The 25608-nt window shown below is 35.7% G+C and overlaps 1 protein-coding gene and 1 long non-coding RNA gene across 3 annotated transcripts in view; one reads left to right on the forward strand and one right to left on the reverse strand.

Moving 5' to 3' along the window:
* LOC142333128 (uncharacterized) overlaps positions 1-13374 on the reverse strand; it is a 32876-nt gene extending 19502 nt beyond the window's left edge. Inside the window, exon 1 of the long non-coding RNA XR_012758534.1 lies at positions 12905-13374. This is a non-coding gene — a long non-coding RNA (uncharacterized LOC142333128). The remainder of the gene's footprint in view (positions 1-12904) is intronic.
* The window catches only part of LOC142333126 (protein takeout-like), a 36913-nt gene continuing 21406 nt past the window's right edge, over positions 10102-25608 (forward strand). For both annotated transcript variants that reach the window (XM_075380053.1, XM_075380054.1), the window contains exons 1-2: positions 10102-10469; positions 23625-23717. In XM_075380053.1, the coding sequence (XP_075236168.1) occupies positions 10397-10469; positions 23625-23717 (166 nt within the window). In that variant the 5' untranslated portion in view covers positions 10102-10396. The remainder of the gene's footprint in view (positions 10470-23624; positions 23718-25608) is intronic.

The raw sequence follows: 25608 nt of genomic DNA on the forward strand, positions 1-25608 counted from the left end.
AAAACCTATTCTATTCTCTTAGAAAATATTTTAAACTCCCATTAAAAGTGAACTTAAACTACTTCAAATATTTTCATACAAACAATGCAAAGGTCATTCAGTAATTAAAGAGAGACAAATATAATGTAGAAAAATTGTTATTTATTTATTACAATGAAATTAACGCTACCTTTCAACATAATTATAAAACCACCATGTCACAATATAGTACTCGCTGTCCATTGTATGTCTTTTTTAAATCCCAATAATTTGAGTCTTTATAGACCCAAAATACTGTTAGCATTCATTTTACTGACTGACAGATAGATTTTGAATTTTTTACTGGCAAGTGAAATCAGATGTTTCCACTTCGCATTCTGATGTTTTGATTTCGGCTCAAAATGATAAATTCAAGTTTAATCGCAAGTTTTTATGTTATGTAAAAAACCATTACCTTCTGTTACAAACTGTTGTGTAAAGTTCTGTAGAAATATGAATTCAGGTGTCTATGATTTTAAGTAGATCATATTAGAACACAATTTGAGGTATTTCAGCTTAACATGGATAATGGAATGGACAGTGCCAATATTATAAATTTCAACAATTTATCAAAATAATGATTATACTAGGTGTGATCTAAAAATACGGTGAATAATTAAAAAAAAAAGTAATAAGGTTACATAGAATTCGATTTAATCTCCTTCAAAGTACTGTCCTTGGCTAGCAATGCACTTATCCAAACATTGACTCCATGACTGGAGGAATTTCTGGAAGTCGTCTTTCAGAAGGGGTTTCAGCTGCTCGGTCGTGGCCCTCTCAATGTCAGCAATGGTGTCAAAACGTTTTCCTTTAAGCACAGTTTTAATTTTTGGGAAGAGCCAAAAGTCGCATGGTGCTAAATCCGGTGAGTATGGCAGATGTGGACAGACAGGAACACTTTTTTCAGCCAAAAACTCGCGAATGAGAAGCGAGGTGTGACACGGCGCGTTGTCGTGGTGAAGAAGGAAGCCATTGGTCCATTTTTCTGGTCGCTTTCTTCGTACGTCGTTTTGCAAACGTTGCAGTACACCCTTATAAAATTCAGAGTTTACAGTTGTTCCCCTTGGATCGAACTCTGATCGCACTATGCCCTCACTATCAAAAAAAAACAATGAGCATGACCTTGATGTTGGATTTTGACTGATGTGCCTTTTTAGGAGGAGGAGAAGAACTGGTTTTCCATTGGGAACTCTGCATTTTGGTCTCAGGGTCATAGCCATAGACCCAACTTTCATCTCCTGTTACAATTTTGGTCATGAAGTCCGGATCTGCATAAGATGATCCTTCACTTCCGTGCAAATTGAGACACGATTTTCCTTCTGTTCATCACTCAAAAGTCTGGGAACAAATTTTGCACTCACTCGTCTCATTTGCAATTCATTAGTTAAATTGCTTTGAACGGATCCGTACGAGATGTTAAGGTCTTCCGATAGCTCTCAAATAGTCATTTGCCTGTTTGAATAAACCATTGTTTCCACTTTTTGCACATTTTCAACTGTTTTTGAGGTTACTGGACGTCCCGCACGCTGCTCATCTTCAACAGACTCATTTCCGTTTTTAAATCGGTCATACCACTTGTACACAGTCTTCAAAGTTACCACATTATCGCCGTACACCGATTCTAACATTTCGTGAGCTTCTTTGGCACTCTTTTGCGACTTAAAACAAAACTTAATGTTAATGCGTTGTTCAAAATCCATGTTGCGCGACAGACACGATAAACACAACCTCACTCTAGCAGCTCTGGCAGCTGACTGGCAAGCTCGAACATGCTACAACTTGTCCCTGCCTGTCTCAGTTGATCACGCTGTTGGACAGATTACAGCATATGGATATAGCGTCGGCAGTTGCCGCTATAAAAATTCATTCACCGTATTTTTTGATCACACAGTTTTTAACTAAACAAAACATTAATCTTTGTTAATGTATAAATATGTGTTTTTTGTTAGTCTACAAATTTTCATACGTGAAATTCTGCCGCATAACAAAAAAAAAATTATATTTAGGTTATATTACCCAGTAGAAAAATAATTGGCTGTATATTCTTTATTGAGACAATACAGTGTTTTGTTATTGTATAACTATTCTTTATTCTTTCGTTTCTGAACTTACAAAAATGAAATTAAAATTATCCAATTTCATCAGGTGGCACATACCGGCAAGTAGTCAATCACGTAACAGAAGTTTTAAATGATCAGATCATTTTAAAACAGCATTACTCGTTTTGTTGTCCAGATCTGCTTACTTTTTGGGAGTTACAGAAAATAAAATTTACGAAGAAAATTCTCATTTGCTCTAAGAACTTTAAAATTCTACTGCTGATGCCACTAGGAACTTGTGTTAACAAGAAGTAAAAAAGTAGTGTCGTTTTTATAATTATCATAGGTATTATTAATATTAACTCTATTAAAAGCTATTGTAAGATTCTTTTCATTTATTTACTTTTTTAATGTGCTGTATAATAATAAATTATTGTTTTATGAAGATTAGACTTCACCCAGGTGATATCTTACCCGCTAGTTTGGCTACCTGTACAACCCCTGGTCGGGAAATAGTTTCACTTGCACGACCAAAAGAAGAACCTCTATGAAATTTGATGTCTTATAAGACCCACCAACCTAATTGCCCCCTTTACAATATTCCGTTACAAACTTTTATCTTCTTCTCTTTGTCTTAAGACCTCTTCATTTCACATTTTATCAACCCATCTAATTTTTCAGCATTCTCTGGTAAAACCACAATTTAAAGACCTATATACTTTTCTTATTACTTTTTCTATTGTCCATAACAAGAATAATTTAGTTTGATTGTCCTTCCTAGTAGTGGCAGTAGGTGCTTGCATGTGTCACTCAGTTCTAGGGATGGGTAAGATAACAGTTCCTTCTAGAAGTCTTAATTTTTTTATCCAGCAGCAGATAAAGCTATTACTTTTAGAATCATATGTATGTACTAGAGTTGCTCTTTAATTTCTGAGGGAATAGCAATGGTTTTATGGTGTATATTTAACATAGTTTCTGCAAATTGTTGTTCATTAATCCCGTTGTGGGTTAAAAATGATCCAATTTCTTAAATTTATAGGTTATATGGTTCTCCAGTGCCCATAGTGGTGTGGCTATGGTTTGCCTCGTGTTGCAACTCCTTTACATATAGATATTCCCTTACCATCCACTCCTTTGGCAGTATAATTCATTTAAGAATGGCAGTTGCTTAGTCTTTGTTGCCCAATATTTAATGAGATTACGCCTAGCTGACTTAGATTATGCTATTATTATTTATGCTGCTGACTTCAGATTTGAGTACGTAAATCTTTATCATCGCTTGCCAACCTGTTGAAGGCAGTCGCTTCACAGATGCTCATATGAAATGTATTGAAAAAAATGTGTAAAACAATGTTTAATTTGCTTAACTTTTAACATTAAGTGACACACTTGAAAAATTATCTCATTTTTGTATTTTTCCCACTACAGCATTTATAGTCAACCACAGTATTCCTGAGATAAGTACCTCACCTTTGATTAGATTAGCATCTATATAAGAGAATAAGCAACATTGGTATTTATTGGAAGGCCGCGTATATTAAGATCTCTAACTACCTTCTTTGAAGCATTATTCGCATTTCTGTTTATCGAGGAAAAAATGACATAATTTTTAGCGTTTAAGTTTAATTAATAATGTACGCATAATTATGAGAATTTATTGTTTACATTTAGTACTGCAAAATCCTTGGTTAATACAGAAGTACTGCCCTAATCATTCATTGATTTATGATGGTGAAATCATATATTGAGTTAAGGATTATTTATCCGTTTTACTTTCTGTACGTTTTACTTTCTGTGAATTACTGATCGTTGTTATTGGTTGGCATTACAGTTCATGGAGGATCCTGTCCTCTTGTAGTACATCCTGACTCTCATTGAGTTTTCCAACAAATACTATTCTAACTGCTCTGCCATCCAGCATTCTTTGGACGTGTCCAACCCATCTAATTCTTGCTTGCTTCATCCTTATGACAATATCCAATTCTGCAAACAGCTGCTTCAGTTCTAGCTTAGTCCTTATCCATTCATTTCTCTCTTTCACTGAGCCGTATATTTTCATTAAATTTTTCTTCCGACTCTGCAATTAATGCCATCATCCAATCTGTCTATGTTTCTAATCCCTGCATAACTAAGGGTTTTGTCACAGTTTTAGACTTTTTTAATTTTTTTGTTACGCTAATGTTTTTACTTCGAAAAGGTATTGGACAGCATAATAGATCTAACAACATTTATAGGCTTTTCTACCGTGTTCATTTTTATTTTGTTCTCTTCGAACAAAATTGCACCAATGTATTTCAAATTATTCGCCCTTTCAAACACCTTTTCGTCCACAGTTAAATAACCTTGATTTCTTCTACTTCTCCCATTCACTGTGATATCATGTACTTTTCTTCTCTGTGTTGACTAGAAATCCCATTTCTTTTGTTACAGTTTCTGTTGTCCTAAATCCCTCTACTAAGTCTCTTTGATCTCTAGATAATAAAGTTATATCTTCTGTGTGAATTAATACCTTGATACTTCTATTAAACAATTGTCCCTCATGGGTTTATTTTCAATTGTGTAACCGCCTTCACAAGCTAAGTTAAACAAAAGGGCCAAAAGTACATCTCTCTGCCTCAAATCTTTTCCGATAGGAAATTCCAACCTCCATCCCAATCGTTATTATAATGTATCTTGTTTCTTGTATTGTCATGTTAATGAAAATTCTACGCGTTGTGGGTATCCTAAAGTCCTACATATACTCCCAACAACTTCCCTCTATTGTTGCTGCCATATGCCTGTTTAAAATCTATATAGTGTCGGTGCAGCTTGAGGTTATATTCATAAAATTTCTCAAGACTCTGCCCGATACAAAAAAATCTGGTCCTTTTTTGATCAGTTTTCCCTGAAGCCTTCCTGATACTTTCAGAGAATATTTTCCACCAACTTGTTTAATGCTTTGCATGCAATGTATAAAGTACTGATAATTGTTAGCTGCCACAGTCCCTCCGTAAATATGATGTCGGTTATGTTGATGCCGCTATTTAATAATTTGGTCCTTAAATCAAAATAAAATGAAATTTTAAATTTTTTGTGAGGCAGCCCTCTGAGTCCTCTTACTCGATTGTGTCTAACCAGCTTAAATTAACCCCCATATTAAATGATCACTTTGTGTTATGAGCTTGTATATCGATGACACATGACTATCTCTAAATTGAAACCTGAAGCTGCCTATGAATTACCTGATATTTAATCCCGCTTTAATTTCAGTCTGTTTATGCTTCTACATCAATGAGGGATGTACATTTTTACTGGTAACTCTCTGCTTTTGTAGAATAATAGATAAATTCCTTAGGATGCTGTTAATCATACACACAGCAACCTTGTCCATGAACTCTCCCTACAGTCCAACAATGCTATTTATACTTTGGACTATCATTAATGAGAGACCAGTATGATATTCCATGTAACATGGTATGTAGCCGTACATGTTTCTAACACCAAAATCTAATTCAGCCGACTCGTTCTCTGTTACTGCAAACTTCATCGGCAAAAAGATTGGAACTTCTTTCATTTTTAAGCAATCGGTAGAATTAGACCAAGCAGTGTTGGTCAGCACTTTCTTTGTATGGATATTAAAGTTAAACCTCCGCCAAATCCAGTATAAATTTGTACACGAATCTTTTATTGAACGCAGCTTTCATTCTGAAATAATTTCATGAATTACTATGGAGAAATGTAATCATGACATACGAAGTGATTCGTAGCAGAAAGCGCTGCAAGAAATATTTTTGTTCGTGAAACTTTTATTTTGTTTTCTTCATTTCTACCTCATTTATGTAAAGTTAACTGTGACTCTCAGAAGCATACAAAATCCGATGCGTTCTGATGATATTTGGATCCGGTAGCGGTATTGAATATACATTACATTTCTTTGTTCCTTATTCAGCGATTGATCGCTCTGATCTTATATTACAGTTAATGATTGCGAGCAAAACGGTTGACTATTCTGATCTCCGGAGCGATCGTCCTATAGGGTTTATCTTCAATCGCCGCACTTTTTATCTATTTTTAAACCTTAACAACCTGGCAAGATACGGAACGGAACGCAAAAGTGGCGGGAGTTTTATTTCTCTCTTCGGAAACTCAGAGCCTGGACAGTGTCCCTTGCTGCTGTATCAATCTATTAATCGGGCGGGTTTAGCGGTTTATTTTAATGTCGGGTATGATTTTAATTGTTTCTTTTAGTTTAAGTTTTATGGACGGATTTTTGTAAGCGTTCCATATCCGTATGAGTCCAGCGTTCTCAAACCCGTTTCTGGGTCCGACCGCAAGAGGCTAGGCTTTTAAAACCCGTGTCCCGACGTGATTCCCCTTCAGTCCGTTCACTGAAGTCCTTTCGGTGCGAACGCTTTATTGGCTAGCAGGAATACAAAATAAGGGGGCATTAATTATTTGGAGGGAGCAATGCGCCCCCTTCTCCAGAGGAAGTCGCAATTGCTGATTACCTGGGAAGATAGATTGATATAAAATAATTCGTTCAGATCAGAACATAATTACCCATTATTTAGGTCGGGTCACGATACGATGGAAATTATGTGGTTTATTGATCGACAGCTCTGCCTACGAGTTTGACTGTGGAATCTGCTTCGTATTCATAATTTGAACAAAATGGTCAACTAAAGGCCGAAGTGTCTGCTGGATAAATCCAAACTTCTACAGTTGTAGTTATCTGCGATGATAACAGTTTGCCGGGTTCACAAGTTCAAAAGTTTACTCGACGATTCGTAGAAAATATTGTAGCAGTTAATGCGTAACCGATGTGATATTCACGATCAGATTTCTATTTTTAAGTCGCACGAACTACTAAAGTTATTACAAATATTTTAGAGTGGACTCGTTTTAAATTTTCTTTACCTGAGCTAATAAAAAAGTCGGGAACCTTAGATGTAGCAGGCAAACAATAATCGTATTCCGATATAAGTTTTTTAATATTGCCAATTCGGATCTTTACGGTTTTTCGTCCACCTTAAAGATGTTTGAGCGAACAGTTTTGTAGACCGATTGGGTTTTTCTTTTTCGTTTATTCAGCCGATCACAATATTTTTAGCGATGCTAAATAAATTATTTAATCACGCCGATCAGCATATGAGATAGATAGGAGGTTGTTAAATCTTGAGAAAAAATGTCGGATCTATCACGGGATGATGCCAAGCGCCTGGAAATACTTGAGGTACATTATAAATGCGTTTGTTTATTATTCCAGTAGGATGATCTATTATCATTCCCTTGTTCTTTAGATTTGATTCCTTCCTCTCCCGTTTTGAATTCTGCGGGTGTACGTTAGATCCCGCTAGGCCAATACTCAGTGGCGGCTCCTAACTAAAATTAGTGGGGTTGCTGCTTCAGAAAATTTTTTTCAGGGCCTTTTCAAGATCACGGTTAAAGTTTTCTGTAAAACGAACAGAAAAAATGATTCGAATAGAATATCTGGAAGCAGAATAATAATCTAATTCTACACTTTATCGCATTCAAGAATACGGTACACGGTTTTTATTAATTACGTTGTCTTTCGCCCTAAAAGCGTGTTTTTGGACAGATTTAGCAGTCAAGGAGCCCTTGCTTTCCGCCATCTTCTGATCACTTCTGAAAAAGCAATTAAACCGTCTTATATTCCTTCCACCGATTAAACTAGAAAAGGAAACGAACAAGGAACGTTCCATAGACACGAGGAGTAAAAAGAACTATCTCCACCAGCACGCCAGGGTCGGCACTACGGGACCAACAGTGCTCTATCCCTCACAGCTTCGCGCGCAGTTTTCTATGTGCGTATGCGCACAACAGACAAACACCACGCCCCTGGGACTGTGAAGCGCACAGCTCCATACAAAGATTTTCGTATCTTTTTCATAAACCGGGGGATGGCTACTGACATTAAACTTAGGATTATACAGGGTCATTCACGGGAACCGGATGTTTTTGAAGTGGGTTGTACTCGGGCGTTCGTGGTGGGAGGGGCACGTGGCTGGTGTCTGACGTTTCCTTTGTTCATAGCATTTACATTTTAGTCGTTGAGATGGAGCCGTGGACGCTATACCAACGCCTATACGCGTATGACAGTTTTGTGCGAAATGACGAATCCGTAACTGCTGACAGCGAGATTTCCGCCGTCGGTTTAATATCCATCGTAATGCAAGTGTCCCTTCTCGTAACACAATATTGCGACAGGTAAACAACCTTCGAACAAGCGGTTCAATATTGAAGAAAAAACCACCGGGTCCCCGACGAACTGCTAGCACTCCGGAGAACATCGAACGATTAAGGGAAGCCATTGTCAGAAGCCCACGCCGCTCTATTCAGAGGCATTCAGCAGCCCTTCAAATAAGCACAAGTACGGTAAGACGAGTAAGGTTCTGCATACAGACCTGCATTTCCATCCTTACAAGATAGTCGTCGTGCGGCAGTTAAACGAGCAAGATTTCACGCAGCGATTACAATTTTGTCGACAAATGCTTATCGTTTTTGAAGAAATTGAAAATTTGTTATTGTTAATGAGTGACGAAGCCCATTTTCATCCGAATGGCTTAGTCAACAAACAGAATTGCCGGTATCGGGCAGAAAGAAACCCGCATCAGCTTCACGAGAGACCACCTCATAGCCCAAAGGTGACTGTCTGGTGTGCAATAGGATAGGAAAGGTCGGTGTTATTGGACCGTATTTTTTAAAAGAAAATGACGTTGCCGTAACTGTAACAGCCGATCGTTACATCGCGATGTTGAATACGTTATTCATCCCTGAGTTACGAAACGGGGGAATCGATTTTCAAAATGTGTTATTCCAGCAGGATGGAGCTACAGCGCACACGGCGAGGGCAACGATGGCTGTTCTCCGTAACTTGTTTCCGGGACGGATCGTTTCCAGATTCGGCGACATTGCTAGGCTCCCTCGGTCCCCGACTTGAGTAGTTTTGATTTTTTTCTGCGGGGGTTTCTGAAACCCCAGATTGATGTAGACATGCTGCAAAGAATTGAGGCCGGTTACCGTGAAAGGCTACAACAATGTATTGCCCAAAATGGACATCACTTGCCGGACATAATTTTTTGTTCATGAGTAAGTAATAAATGCTTTGATTTAACAAGTGTTTCAGTACCAATAAAACTTTCAATTTTGTATGATTATTTTAAAACCATCCGGTTCCCGTGAACGACCCTGTATTTTGTTCAAGTATAAAGAAAGAATTAAAGAAAATAGGATTCATTATATTAAATGTTATCGGTAATATCAAGTAGAAATAGGGGGTGCTGCAGTTCCACAATGCCTATACGCGAGCCGCCACTGCTAATACTTAACGATATCGACTGCATAGTATCTCTGGGACTGCGTGTGGATAGATCTGGGATTTGTTATCCGTCTGCTGTGCGTTAATAGATAAATGCAAAAATTTAACGATCGGGTTATGTCAGGGCCCATAGTTTCTCCTAATGTAACAATATTTTTATTTTTTTCCCGTTTACAACAATTATTATTTACATACGATGGAGCATCTATAGTTTAGAGCCAATCGGTTAGATCAATATGCAGTCGAAGGCTACTACTTATTAGCTTGTGGAACGCGGAAACAATTTAACCGGGTTTTCAGTTCATCCGATATAAATTTGCGTTCGATATTTTTCCAAGATCATTTTGGGTATTATTAAATTAAAATCTAAGCGAATCTGTTTCTAGAATTTTATATCCGAATATAGTATTTGTATTTAGTATGTATAATAATTAAAAGTATATGTTTAAAACTCGATTTCCCTTTCACTACAGAATGAGAGAGATAAAAAAATAAACCAGAAAGCGGGCTACTTATATATATATATATATATATTACAAGGGAATGGTGATATAACCAAGTTCCCCCCCGTAACATGTTAACACATTTAAACGAATTACTAGTTGCATCTAAATTAATTCCGTTTGTGACCCGGGAAACAACTGTATAAAGGAGAAATTGCTGATTATTACATGTACAGATACATAATTGTCAAAACACACACTCGCATATGATCACCGACTCGTTTCTAGTTTCCAGCATCCAGCATCTTTTACTTGTGTAATACTACTAAGTCAGCAACAAAATTCCAGTTTAAACCGTCGTCTTATTAACTTGGAAGTGTATTACTCCGTAGATCAGAGTGCTTATAATTGTGTTTTGTTGTCTTGTTGATTAATTATATATAAAAACGTTAATTTATAAGTTTTGAAAAATAATTGTAAAATTTTATTTTGCGTCCGATTTTTTAATAATTACTCGTACGATATAGTATCGCGAATAAATAACGAAAATATTACTTATTATTAAAACAAATTTAGATATGATTTCAATTTATACATTTTTATTAATAATTACTTTTTCATTTTCTAATTATGTTACGTCGTTAAAATTACGTAAGTATTATATTTATTTTACTATTATCTTTTTTTATATAACTTCTACTGAGTGGAGACTTTGTGTAAAATAGATTGTTTTTTTACAGAAAGTAACACATTAATTTGTTGTTTTAGAATACTTATACTAATTACTTTCACTCGCAGTGTTTTTTTTCCACGTTTGTCCTCAAATCTTGCATCCTTAATTTAACATACTTCCTGACTTTGATTATCGATGAAATTTTGTTCAGTTACTAAGGTCGGGTGACAATACAATATTCCACCATTACTTTTGCAAACATCCCTCCGTACGGGGGTAAATTAAGGGTGGAAATTTTGTAAAAAAATTGCAACGCGTGATAATAATTTGATTAAATTACGACTAAATAGTGTTTTTAAAAATTTTTGTCATATTTTTATCGTGAATATAATTCTTGTAAATTATACGAGGTTCAAACGGGATTTTACTTTATCGCTTTGTCTGAAAGAGATGATGTCCATTATACAACCGGTCTTTGCAGCGGACAGGGTGAAGTTGTAACTTGTAGGGCTTATATATTTGAATTTAGCATTCTAGTATTACTATTATTATTTGATTCTTGAACAGATGTACGTGTTTATTCCTATATCTTATTCGATTTAAATATTTTATCTAGCTCTAAATTTTAATATTTCTATCTTTACTTTATATATATATATCTAATAAACGCCGTATCAGTAATTTTTTAACTGTTTCTAATCTGCGGGCTTCCGTTATACTGATGAATATGTCGGGTAATAGTAAAATATAGAAAAAATGGGGTGCTTTCTGAATCTTTAATTATAAATTTTCCAACATACGGTATTTGTTTATATTATTATTTTTTTAAATCCTACTGAGGTACAGTTGAACTCTTTCATAAGTTCCCGTAAACGATTCATTTTTTTTTAATGTTAATAGAATTAACACTCCCGTGTATTGTATTTATCATTTACATATATGTATACGTAGATAATGTTTTTTAAATTTTTAATTCAATCCGCCGATCTGCGTGGCAGAGTGGTAGCGTCTCGGCCTTTCATCTGCAAGTTCCCGGGTTCGAACGAATCTCGGTCAGACATGGCATTTTTCGTACGCTACAAAATTCCATTTCCACATCCCACGAAGAAGCTTCAACCTTACGTGGCGATATCAAGCAAAAAAAAAAAAAAAAAAAAAACAATTGAACGGATTGTTTTTTCATGTGTAAGATTAAAAAAAAAAACCGATAGAATTTTAAGACGTATTTTTTACAAGAGAAAATGTTCATACATGCGTAAATACGGGTCAGGAAACGCTTCGTTTTCGAGTTATAGAGTGCGAAAAATGTTACCCTGATTTCTGTTGTAAGGGAATAATGAAATCCTATTGAAGTTCTTTGAACCTAAGGTAAATTATATAAGGGTTAAATTTTATGATTTTTAACCTAAAACTTTAATATGCTGTATCTGTAGTAATAATTTCGAGCGTTATTGTAAAACAGAAAATTTGTTAAAGCAAAACATATGTACAGTAACTAATTTAAATTACGGTAAATAAATAAAATTTTATAACAAAATTTCTAGTGAATATAATTCTGAGAAAATCTACATAAATAACGTTAACCGATCAAGAGTAAGAGTTTCAGAGATTCGACATCATTATTATAAACAGAGCAGACCGAACAATTACAGAAAAATAATATATTATAAATAACATTAGAAAATATATAGAAAAAGATTAAGGTAAAAATTTAATATTATTATTTAAATTTCATTGTGTTGTATTAAAAATAATAATTCATTATTCAGAAACGGTTTTGAAAAAATAAATTGAGAATTTTTATATTTTTTGAAACAACAACGTTAATAGCCGATCAATAAAATTGAAATTCGTGTTTGGCATTTTAATAGTTGTACATACTTTCAGAACTGAAGAAAATTGCAACGTTTAAATATCGCTTTCTAAAAATACTGTCGCGTGTTTGCGGCTCGGTCAGGATAGTAAGAGATTGACAATTTAAAATGTTTACGTGATTACAGTTTGTTAGTTTAAGAACATAAGTAGAACAAGATAAATCAATAATAACAATAACGACAATAACAAACAATAATAATAAATGTCAATAAAAACAAATAATAATCATAGTAATCCCAACTACAATAATAATAACAGAATGATTTTATATAAAACACAATTTAAATTAATCGTCAAGATTTATTTATAGGTAGTTAAATATAATTCAGTTCCATTGATATAAGATATTAGGTGACCGCTAGCCTTAACACTTTTAACCGCTAGTCTTGCATTAACCACAATAGTACAATAGATAATACAAGTATAAAGTTCTTCTACTATAAATACCTTTACTGTTCACAAATAAAACTACACTAACAATTTACGAATGAAATTTTTTACATTATCTCTTTTACTTATAGTATTAACAGTAACTCACCGAACCGTTTCTCGTTTTCACGCCTGTAATTACTTGTGACGTCACCTTAATTAGATCTAACCTGTACTAGAAATTTGCTCCTTCATTGGCCTCCTTGCAGAACACACCCGCATAATAACTCCTGTATCGCAGCACTCTCTCGCAGGCTCACATCATAACTTCTCGCTTAGACTGATTTCAACAGGTCTTCCTCGGAGTATTTGTACTCCTATCTTCTTTACCTGTCGGATCCGACCCGACTCGAAGCGTGAAAATGAACGTCCGCGCTCACAAATTCCCATGAAATTCCTATTCTGGTTCGGTAACTCTTCTCGCAGAACAACATCTGTTTAGGTGTATCAACGGGCAGTATTACAAAGGACGATTGTTAAACGGACCTGTTATCTTTATTAAAAGGGTTCTTTTAGCCGCTTTCTGGATTCCTTTCGTTGATATTTTCTTTTAGTTTCTTCTTAACCGGTAGGAGTATGTTACTCGGGTCCGTTATACCGGTTGTGTTACAATACCTTTCAGTTTTCATATAAAGAATATACAGACTTATATATCCTTTCCAGACTAAAGCGATATATGATGATGTAGCAGCTGTAACTATAACGGGAATGCATATAGATCGATCGAAAAAAAATTGTAGAAATCTTTTTTAAGTTTTTATGATGCTTCGAGGAATTTAATAAAATTATTTAACAAAAAAGTAGATTTAAATAAATTGTAAATAATCTGCGAAAAAAACAGTTTACTTCAACTGCCCCAAGTTTAAAGAATTAAGTTTTGTCAAATTACTCATTTTAAACGGACTTAAACATTCACAAATAGCTAACGATGCAACTGTACTTTCAATGAACAGCTGAAAGGTTATGCGTTAAGCAGAACAATCATTGCTGCCGTACATATGATCGGAGGGAAATCAAAATTTCCCTTTATTTTTTTACTTGCCCTTGGGTATTGCCCTGTAGTTGGTCTAATCTGGACCCCGTCGACCGATTTTTTCAAACTTGGTAAACAGGTACTACCTTCGGGGGAAAATAATGTATTAAATTTTTGCAAAAATTGAAAAAACGGGTGTGTTTCGGACGAAATCAAATTTTTAATTTTTACTGGGGCAATTTAACGAAAAAATGTTCTTATAAAAGTTGAAGTTTTTTAATCACGATCGCAAATCATGATAGTCAAAAATTGATACCAAAATCTTTATTTAATATTACTCCTTCCCCAAAAAATGACTTATGTAGGTTTTTTAGCTATATCTTGCTTAAAAGGAGTTATTTGCATTTATCTCGTATATTTTCTACATCAATAGGTCTTCAACCACTGTAAAATATTTTTGTCCATCTTATTCCAGAGGTCTATGGAATCAAAAAAAAAAATCTTTTTAAAATTTATTTTAAACTAGCAGACCCAGCAATGCTTCGCTATTGCTAGATTTGAGTATATAAAATGTATATAGATTAAATGAACACAATTGAAAGTTTGATAAAACATTAACAAAATGAACATTAACGAACTTCACAAAATTTAACATTTCCCTTTTTCCTCTTTTTTTATTTTTCCCATTTTAATTTTTACATTACCTTCCCTTTCCCAATTTTCACATTTCCCTTACACCATTACTCCATTTTCTCTTCCCTGTCCGTTCCCCATTACTCTTTCCCTTATTTCCCTTTCCCGTTTTTTCTCCTTTAACATTCAATTTCCTTTTCCTTGTTTTCTCCTATTTCTTTTTTTTCATTTTCCCCTTCTTCCCTTTTATCTTTTTCGATTTTCCCTTTTCTGATTTTCCCGTTCTCCCCGCGCGTAAATCGGTTCAGTTCAGCAGTTTTTTTAGTCTATAGCGGTCACACATATCGGAAACGCTGAAATGGAATCGTAAAATATTTAGTATATGTTATTTTTATGTCCAACAGATAGATATTTAAAAAAAAAAAAAAGTTTTTACCTGTCACAGGTATGACATCTTAGGTATATAAAAACACGCGGGTATTCGAATGCAACGTTGTGTCAGAATTTCAAAGCGATCGGTGAAGAACTTTCGGAGATTTAAGATTTTGAACAAAGTAACATTTATATTTTTATTTATATAAATTTAACTCGATGTCGTAAGTTTATCCGTCGCATTTAAAAATGTTAATTTTTTGATATCCCTTTCAATTAAAAATTTCTTGAAAAAAAAATAATAAGCCAAAGATTTTCATCCCTTCCTAGAGAATTACAACTTTGTTTCTTTAGAATTATTGTTGTATTTTTAAACGATGTTAAAAGTTATTTTTTTTAAATTTATTATAAATAACCACTAAGGGATTTTTTTCTTAAAAAATAATTTTACTGGAATTCTTCCCCCTTGAGCATGATAACCCCCCAAAAAATTTCGTAATCTCCAAATTTGTAATTCCCAAAACGTATTTTGTTAAATAATAAAGTCACTAAAATAACTTAATATCCCTACTCTGATGGGTGAGCTTGCAAATTAAAAAGAAAAAAATGGAAAATTTAAAAAAAATTAACATTTATTTAAAATCAATTTTAATGAATACTTTGATCGTTAAAAAAACCCTGATGCTGGAGCATCCAAATTTTCAAAAAGTCGGAAACATATTTTTTGAAATTGTTTAATGTTATTATACCAATATTAAAATTGTTGGTATTGCTTTATTTTGTTGAACATCTTGCTTAAAAAATGATGGCCAATTGTTTTTTTTTTTTTGTGTACGGGTATTGTAATGGTAATACACTAGATTACTGAGTTTTTCGGTATCAGTCTTGGGTTTGTGTTATACAGAGTGTCCCATATAAAACGCAACCCAACCTTATATTGGCAGGTATTGAAATAATAAAAAGGCAGGTGTAAATGTAAATGTAATTTTTATTATTACCATCTATTACCTTACATTTAGAGTAAATGTTGGAAGTGGCCGCCATCTTCTTGAATACAAGCTTCAATTCTTTTTACAGCGTTTCTTGCAACTTTTTTCAAAGTTTGTGGCTGGATATTTATTACAGCTTGTTCAATATTGACTGACTTTCAATTGTTCAAGTGTTCGTGGTTTGTTGCTGTAGGCTTTTTCTTTGAGGTAACCCCGTAGAAAAAAATCCGCCGCAGTCAAATCTGGAGATCTTGGTGGCCACAAGCCTCGACCGATAACACGATTACCAAAGAATTCCTCGACGAAATCAGAAGTTGAACCTGCGTAGTGCGATGTCGCACCGTCATGTTGTATCCAGCGGTGTCTGTCTTCCTCTTCCAAGGGTGCGATGAACTGAAATAAAATATCCTGATATCGTTCTGCATTAATGGTGTACTCGAAAAAAATAGGACCGATTATTTTCTTCCGCGATATCGCGCACCACACGCCCGATTTCTGCGGATGTAATTGTTTTTCGTGATAAACGTGGGGATTTTCAGCGCTCCAAATTCTACTTTTTTGGCTATTTACGTAGCCATCCAAATGAAACCGTGCTTCATCTGTGAAAAATAACGAATCCATAGCATTAATTTCCTCACGCAGAAATCGACGGAACCGTTGAAAATATTGTAGCCGTTTTTCTTTGTCGGGCTCAAGAAGTCGATGAACCGTTTGAATGCGATAAGGTCGTAATTGTAATCGTTTTGTCGCCCGATGAACAGTCGATTTAGACAAATTAATTTCAGTAGACAAACGTCTGATCGATCGATTTATTTTGCGAGGCGAGTAATCGGTCTTTGATTTCAGCGACTGTATCTGTATTCAACATTGACGCAGATCTTTTGTGTTCCTTGTTATTAACAGAACCGGTCTCTCTAAATTTTGCGACTAACGTTAATACTGATGTTTTGTTAGGAGCTGATTTATCTGGGTACTTATGGCGAAACAAATCTTGCGCTGCAACCACTGATTTCGTAGTGAAGTACGACTCGACAATGAAAACACGTTCATCTAGCGAAAACACCATCTTGTCTCTAGCAATACATTGAACGTTATGATTGCATTGTTGTTATTATCGGTAGTGTTCTACTGCGTCGCCGCGATTGTCAGATGTTGGACGAGTTCATTTCAGTAACGAGTAGGGGAATAAGCTTGACTTTTGAAATTTCATGGATGAGTGATGGGTTGCGTTTTATATGGGACACCCTGTATAATAATATTCTAATAAATTACAAGGGATACAGTTGTGGGAGTTGTTTATTTAATTTTTCAGGTCAAAAATCATATGAAACCATAGAATTAACTCCTTAATTTAAGTTCCAAAAATTTCTGCATTTCTTTATTTTATCCTAAAAATAAATCTGGGAGAAATTTTTCGCTAGCTTTTTTAAACTATTTAAAACCGAAGCGTTTACGAACCCATGTTTACGTAAACCTTTTTCATTATTCTCCTTTTGTAAAGAAAAAAACTGACAATACAGTTACACGGCTTTATTCTGATGTGTGGCTTACACAATCAACTTAATTTTTAAAATATTTATCATTTCATTTAAATATAATATTTTTTTGTGCAGCTGTTCGTCAGTGCCGCACTAGCGCTCCTTGTGGTGACAGGGAGTACTATCGACTCAGTATACTCACTTAGCCACTAGTTTAGAGCAATTTTGGGGTGGGGGTGCAATTTTGAAAGAACCTTTTTTTGCAGATGTTATTTTTTAATCGTTAACAAATGCGCTTAAGAAAAGTAAAACCTTAATTAGACGAAATCTCGAGATACTGAGGATGACCTTGCTCTAATGCCCCCTAGACCCCCCCCCCATCACCCCCTGGACCTTTTAAGTTGAAAACTTAATATCATCAATTCCTCATATACAGATGTAATCTGACAAAGTTTGGTCAAAATCGGCCCGGTAGTTCTGGAGATATAAGGTGATTTAGAGTGCGATACCGAACAAAAAATATACATACGAACATCCGGAAAATTTCCATCCGGTTTTTTGGGTTCCTTAGCTGCCAAAAAGGTCAAAATCTGGTGAAACCGCATACTCCCGGATTGGATCGATTACAATAATTTCCCTTTTAAAGCTGCTCGGTAATCTTATCACAACTGATTATTTAACTGAGTATTTTAAGCAGCTTCAACCACCGTTCTCTGTTTTGACGTGAAACGTCTTTAAAATTACTCCGAAACATACGAGTAACAGAACAAAAATTCGTAGCGTAACGAAAAGGTCTATATCGTCCTGCCTTAAAAAAACTCCTTAACGTAAATACAGTGTCATTTTATAACTTACTCGGTCAGCTCGCCGATACGACTTGAGTTTGCGTCACTGGCAATGGGTTGGCAGGGAGGAGGCACGGTGCAAATCGGCCAAAACTGGCGTTCTCGCTCATTTCCATTCAGTATAGCTCACGACTTAGACGTGATAGCGCGGTGATTCGTGTGTTTATGTTTAAAGTTTGTCGAGATAGATCGATTTAAGTAATAATAATTGTATTTTGGAAAATATTTATGTGCAAAAAAATTAAAGTAAACGTGTAAAAAAGTATAAAAATTCAATATATCAGCCGGAAATATAAATTACGCATATCGTTGGAAAGGGGAGGTTATGGGCCACGCACAGGTACCCCGGTGTCCGGTACTGAGCGAGCGAGACTGTTTCGGAAATGTCGCAAAACCGGCACGGCACGCTCAGTGAACGACCGCGACGGCGCGAACACCTCTACCGCTGCTTATTACGCCTTATGTCTCTTACTTCTCATATCACAGACCGATGTTGGACAAAATTGTCGTCAAATATTAGTCGAAATAAATATCATGTACTGTTTAGTGTCTGTTTTATGTTAAAATTAAATTTAGTACGCAATCAATGTCTCGTTTTTATGTCAATCTAATACACTAAAAGTGACTCGCTGACATACAGACTGATCAATTTATCTGTACAGTCGGATAAACGAAGGAACTAAAATTTTCCATTGGAGACTCAGTTTTGTTAAAAAAGAATACGATTGTGGCTCTCCCATTGGTCGATCTGTAGCGTGGAGAAACTTCATCCAAGGTCTGTATCGTTTCAGGTTAAACCAACGGCTGTACGCTCCACCCGATTTTAGGTACAGTTACTGTACTACTGTGATAATTCAGCCTTTTCTCCCTTAAGCATTATACTCGTTTTCACTTTGATTAATTTATTTAAAATACGAACGAATCTACTTTTCATAAGACTGCCAATATTTTTTAATACGTTATTGTAAATATTAATCTATCACTGTAATTGTTCCAGGTGAAAATTCAATTTAAACAGGTTTTAAAATTGAACTAATGGTTTTAAATATATATTAACAGACCGCTCGGTTTCTATTTCATCATTACAAGTGTCGATAATATTGTAATTTTAATTATATTTTACTTATTGCAGTCGAGATCAGTACACGAATAAAGGAAATGATTCAATACAGGAAGTATTCTACGACGAATAAATAAATAATAATGAAGCGTATACTGACCTTGAGCCTTTGACTTCAGTCGATCCTTTATTTATACAAAAATAAAAAAATAAAAAAGCTTGGTAAGACAGATTGTGCTGGCTAGGCAGTTTTAAGTTGTGAAAATAGCACAATAATTATCATTTAGATTCTCGGAATCAAACAATCGTTATATTTATATGTGCTGACTGGTTAAAACAAGATCGAATATATTATTTTATCGCTAAATAAAATCCTTCGATTCAGTTTGAATTTCATTTCGTTGTGCTCAATATACCTGGTGATACAAAAAGGACTTTACAACTTTAAAAGAATATAAAAATTTATCTAGGTAACTTACAGATTCGGTTGAGGTCTCATTTCGTAGCTAAACACATCAAGTTTTGACTCTAGTAGTTCATTAGTACCGAATTCGGCCAGCAGTGTTGTTAAAAGTGGATACATTTACTGGTGCGAAACGGGCTCGCTGTGTGCTTTGGTTTCACAATTTCCAGTCGATAACTACAGGTCCACATAATATTTGTAGCGAGTACGGTAGGACCCTCCTAGTAGGCGTTTAATTTACAGTTGGCACCAAACCTTCGTCGAGTCAGGTTGTTCTGCTAAGCATAAAAATTCACTAGGACGCCCACGCGTCCCTGAAGCTGCTGTGGAACAACTCAGAAAAAGCTTTGCACGTAGTCCGAGGAAATCAACTTGACGTGCGTCACGTGATAATGGCATTCCTCAAACGACTGTTTGGCGCGTATTACATAAACGATTACGCTTGAATCGTACAAATTTACCGTGGTACAACTAACTGCAGATTATGAAAAGTTGACCCTCTGCAGTTTTGTGTAGAAATGGTAAATCGAACTGCAGACAGCGATACATTTTTAGACGATGTAATTTTTAGTGATGAGTCAACGTTTCACATTAGTGACAAGATGGATACTCGTAAATGTCGAATGAGGTAGCGAAAACCCTCATGAAACTTTGCAAGATCTGCATGATAGGCCTAAGGTCATTGTTTTTTATGTCCTAATCAAACAAACCCCGTTCTTCTTCCAGGAGGCAATCGAAAACGGTATCGTTTATGCGGACATGCTTCAAAATTTTCTAATTCCTCAATTAGACCATGATGATCGACATGGACATCATTACTATCAGCAAGAGCGGCATCACCTCACTACCGCCTAGAAGTCCGATATTTTGTTGATACTCGATTCCCAGGTCGGTGGATCGGTCGTGAAAGATCAATTGCATGCCCACCTCGTTTCCCAGACTTGACTCCCTTAGATTTTTTCATGTGGGGTTTCATTAATGATCGGGTTTATGTACCACCTTTGACTGCTGATCTTGTTGAACTAAAACTTCGAATAACCGCCTCAGCTGTAGACGTAACGCCCAGCTTCAGGCGGGGCGTTACCTCTGTCGAATTAAATTGACTTAGGTGGGATGCATGACGCATTATAAATGAAAGCCACATCGAACCAAAGTGAATGTCGGGAGACAAACTGGATGTGTTTCTATGAAATGAGACCACAACCGAACGTGTGTTATCTCGATAAATTTTTATATGCTTTTTAAAGTTATGAAGTCCTTTTTAAGTCACACGTTATATAAAATTGACCTCTTTACATAATGACATAAACGAAAAAAAAATTACAGAAACTTTTAAAGATCGAATATTTTTTCAAAGCGACGACAGCACATCCGTAGTCTCACAAGAAGACTTTATTTTACACGGTCTCACTGTCTAACATTGGCGGCTCGCCTATAAGCACTATGGAACTGCAGCATCCCCTATTTCCACTTGATATTATCGATAACATTTAATAAAATGAGTCCCATTTTTCTTTATACTTGTACAATATATAATCGTTAAGCTTAATGTTAGTAGCCATTCCCCGGTTTATGAAAAAGATACAAAAATATTTGTATGAAACTGTGCGCTTCACAGTTCCAGCGGCGTGGTGTTTGGGTGCTGTACGCATGTGCACATAGGAAGCTGGACGCGAGGCTGTGAGGGAGAGAGAGCACTGTGGCTCCCGTAGTGCCGACTTTTTTTTAAGAGGTGTAGGAACTCCATTTACGGGCGCCTAAGCAATGTCGGACTTGCCAAAAGGTTCCGGCAGTTATTACCAAGGACGTATACATACCTGCGCACTACCGACAAAACCTCCAAACTTGGCTTCCCCCTTCGTGGGACTGCTTGTAAAAACATTTCATCAGAAGAAGGGGTAACCGCCCGCACACACAGTCATAACAATCAACAATGTCATACACCGCACAAACAATCTACTGGAAGCAACACATACAGCACGTCAAATACACAACACACAAGAACCTGCAGAAAACAGGACACGCTACTAATATCCACAACACCCACGCGTTACACACCCACACCAGCCGTCAAGATAGAAAACTTAAATAGTCACACCGCTTACCAGTAGCTACCATCAGACGCATGAGCAAAGTGTCTCCGGCCTCATCTCATCCAGGCAACCCCCACACGTACGGGGGCCCCCTAGGCACTCAGCCGAGGACCTGTCCGCCCCCGCGCCATCCGGGCAGCACGCCTTGATTTCCCCAATAAGGCGGTGGGTTTACCTACCCCTAATTTATGAAAAAGATACAAAAATATTTGTATGGAACTGTGCGCTTCACAGTTCCAGCGGAGTGGTGTTTGGGTGTTGTTCGCATGCGCACATAGGAAGCTGGAGGCGAGGCTGCGATGGGGAGAGAGCACTCTGGCTCCCGTAGTTCCGATCCTGGCGTGCTGGTGGAAGGTAGTTTTATTTTTACTCCGCGTGTGTATGGAACGTTCCTTGTTCGTTCCCTTTTCTAGTTTAATCGGTGGAAGGAGTATGAAAGCGGTTTAGTTGTTTTTTCAGTAGTAATTAGAAGGTGGTAATAAGCAAGGGCTCTTTGATCGCCAAATCTGTCCAAAAACAGGCTGGAAGGGCGAAAGAGAAGGTAATTAGTAAAAACTAATTATGTATTTGTTTCTGTGTACATAGAAATTTAAATTAAGCACCTTTGGACTATAGTGTTTTTAAGCGGACATTTTTTAAAGTTATTATCTAATAATACTGAAAGATATTATCTGTATTGACATTTTATTATTTATTCGGTTAAACCGAATTTGGTTTTTAAGCGCAATATGCTTAAAATCCATGTACCATGTTCTTGAATGCGATAAAGTGTAGAATCAGATTATTATCTTGCTTCCAGCTTTTCCGTTTGATTCATTTTTTTCGTTTCTTTTATTTTACAGAAAATTTTAAACTGTGGCCTTTAAAAGGCTTAAAATAATTTTTTTTTGGTGCAGCATCCCCACTAATTTTAGCTACTAGCCGTCATTGCTGTCTTCTGCTAGTTTTCTTTTTCGTGCTTTTACGCAATATCATTTACTATTTATTTTTTTTATCGACTTAAAAAAAGGAAGTAATTCTGAACTTTATCCTTACCTAACTTTTTAATAAGTACGTTTAAGTCTTGCTCTTCATCAAGTTTTAATGGTCTTTATTTTATTTTACATAGTAAATCTCTCTCACTGTTCCGTAGTTTTAAGATTCTACGATAATTTAAGTAAAAATCGTGTAAGTAAAAAACGTTTAAACGAAAAATTAATATATCTTCATGAATACGAAAATTTTCGCCGATCTCCGTGACGGAGTGGTAGCGGCTAAAGGATTTCCTTTTCCTTTCAAAGAGAATTTGCTTTTTTCTTTGGAGAGACGGATCCTGTTTTCCTATACCTTTTCACGATTTCATTTACAGTACCTAACCCAACACTACACTCACTGGCAATCTGTACCTGTCATTTTTGTGTGTTGGGACAGAGCAACAACCGCTTTCGTGGGGTTATATTCATTGTAATAAGTGGAAACGAATAACTAATTTTTAATAGAAACTCAGAAGGTCACCAAAAACTATTTGACAATGAATTATAAAAGCACAAAAACCACTAATTATGTTTGTATATGAACTAACAACACAACCTGAAACACCAAACAGCAAGCGGTCTGCCACAGAATGAAAATTCCTTGCACCAGAACAAAAATCCCCTTTGTTCGCATATTTATTTTAAAATAAATATAAATTGTATTTTAAAATTTACTTTTTTTTTAACCTCCGGCACCACTGTTAGGTATTACTTCAGAGGATGAGAGGAATGACAGTTTTTGTAGCGTGTGAAAATGCTATGCTTGACCGGGATTCGAACCCGGGAAAAAAATTAAAATTTACTTACAGAATGCGATGTAACCCTTGGATATAAGTTACGAAATGAACTGGTTGGCGCAGTGGGAATTTATTATAGTACTTGATAATTTAAAATAATTTTTTTTTTCCAGCATCTTATATAAAGACATGTAGAAAGAGCGATCCGAAATTAAACGAATGCGTAGTGAAAAATGGAAGATTGGCTATACCTCATTTTCTAGACGGTAAGTATTTAAAAAATTTCACTTTAGAATGTTTAAAATTTTAGTTAATAATAAGTCTCTTTTCTATTAAATTGATAAGATAGATGAACATATCTGAAAGTATTAAATCGTATTTTTCGACAGTGATGTCTTACATGAATACATCACTAGGAACGCGACTATGTTTACGAACTTTAATGGATTATTTATTCCTATTTTCCTTGTTGCGTTAAGATCTTATATTTATTTTAAGCTGCTTGTAATATTACATGCTTTTGTTTAACGTACAACGGTCCTCAAATCTTGCGACCTTAATTGAATTAATTTCCCTATGTCGTAGAATGGTGAAATTTTACACAGCGACGTAAGTCGGGTGACAGTACAATATTTCACTGTTAATTTCATATTTCTAGATTTTATATATATAGAGCGAGTCAAAAATATGGAAATCCTCATGCAAGCAAGCTTCTGTTTTCATTGTATGCATTCGACCATACTAAATGTAAAGATATGTTAAGTAAAATGCATATTTAGCGTTGCAGTAGTAAGAAGTACTCTATGTAGAGCTAAAGCAGATTCACTACAATTGAAAATTAGCGTTGAAAGTCCGTCGAAAGAAATTGAAGCATCTAAAAAATATAACTTTATCCTAGTATGCTGAGTTATACAATAAATTACTAATTTTCACATTTATCTTTCATTTGAATAGTTTGAATTTCATACGATGGTGAAATAAAAATTATACTATGTAGAAGGTGAATGATCGAATAAAAGTTAAAGCTTTGACAGAATGTGTCAAGCTTAAATCTTATATATACAGAGTTATCATAATAGAATGGTGCGGTTTCAGTAATTCATAGGAAGATTGTAGGGAAATTTCTAGATGTTATATTGGTATCCCTGAAAGCCTCCAACCCAAAAGTTTGTTTATCAGCAGTTGTTACCACAACGTCAGTTCTTGTATTGTTGTTGCGGTGAGTTTAGCGAGTTACTATGTTCTCGGATAAAGACAAAGCAAAGTGTGTTTTATTGATGGCCGAATTAAAATCCGTAATTTTAGTTCAACGTGCGTTTCGACGTGAATTCGGAAGAGATCCGTCACACAAAAATAACATAACACGTCGGTTCAAACGATTCGAAGAAACCGGATCGGTTAAGAAACAGAAATCAACCGGCAGACCAAGTGTACCAGACGAAACGGTTGAACTAATTAGACGATCGGCAATTAGAAGTCCTGGGAAGTCCATCCTCCGTCGAAGCGTCGAATTAGGTATTACAAAATCAAGAGTTCACAAAGTTTTACGTAAAAAACTGAAATTACACGCTTATAAAATCCAGATACTGCAGGAATTGAAACCCGATGATGGTGTAAAACGTTACAATTTCGCTGTTGAAATGTCGGACAGAATAAGTGAAAACGAATCATTTTTAGACGATATAATTTTTACAGTTGAAGCTACATTCTATGCGAATAGATGTGTTAACAGACACAATTCACGAATATGGGGCTCTGAAAACCCACACGCAATTATTGAGAAACAACACGATTCGCCTAAAGTTAATGTTTGGTGTGGTGCGATGAAAAATCGTGTAATAGGGCCTTTCTTCTTTGCTGAAAAAAACAATTAATGGAGTTGTGTATCTTGACATGTTAACCGATTATTGCTTTCCTCAGCCGGATGAATTCGAAAACATTCATCGACTTCATTTCCAACAAGATGGTGCTCCCCCGCACTTCAATGCGTCGGTCACGGACGCTTTGAACGAAAAATTTGGAGATCGATGGGTAGGCAAGCAAGGGCCCGTACTTTGGCTTCCAAGGAGTCCAGACCTGACACCTTGCGATTTTTTCTTGTGGGGGTACATCAAAAGCGTTGTTTATACACAAAACATTCGCGACCTAAACCGCTTA

The sequence above is a fragment of the Lycorma delicatula genome, chromosome 12, assembly GCF_047948215.1.
Source record: "Lycorma delicatula isolate Av1 chromosome 12, ASM4794821v1, whole genome shotgun sequence".
NCBI lineage: Eukaryota > Metazoa > Arthropoda > Insecta > Hemiptera > Fulgoridae > Lycorma > Lycorma delicatula.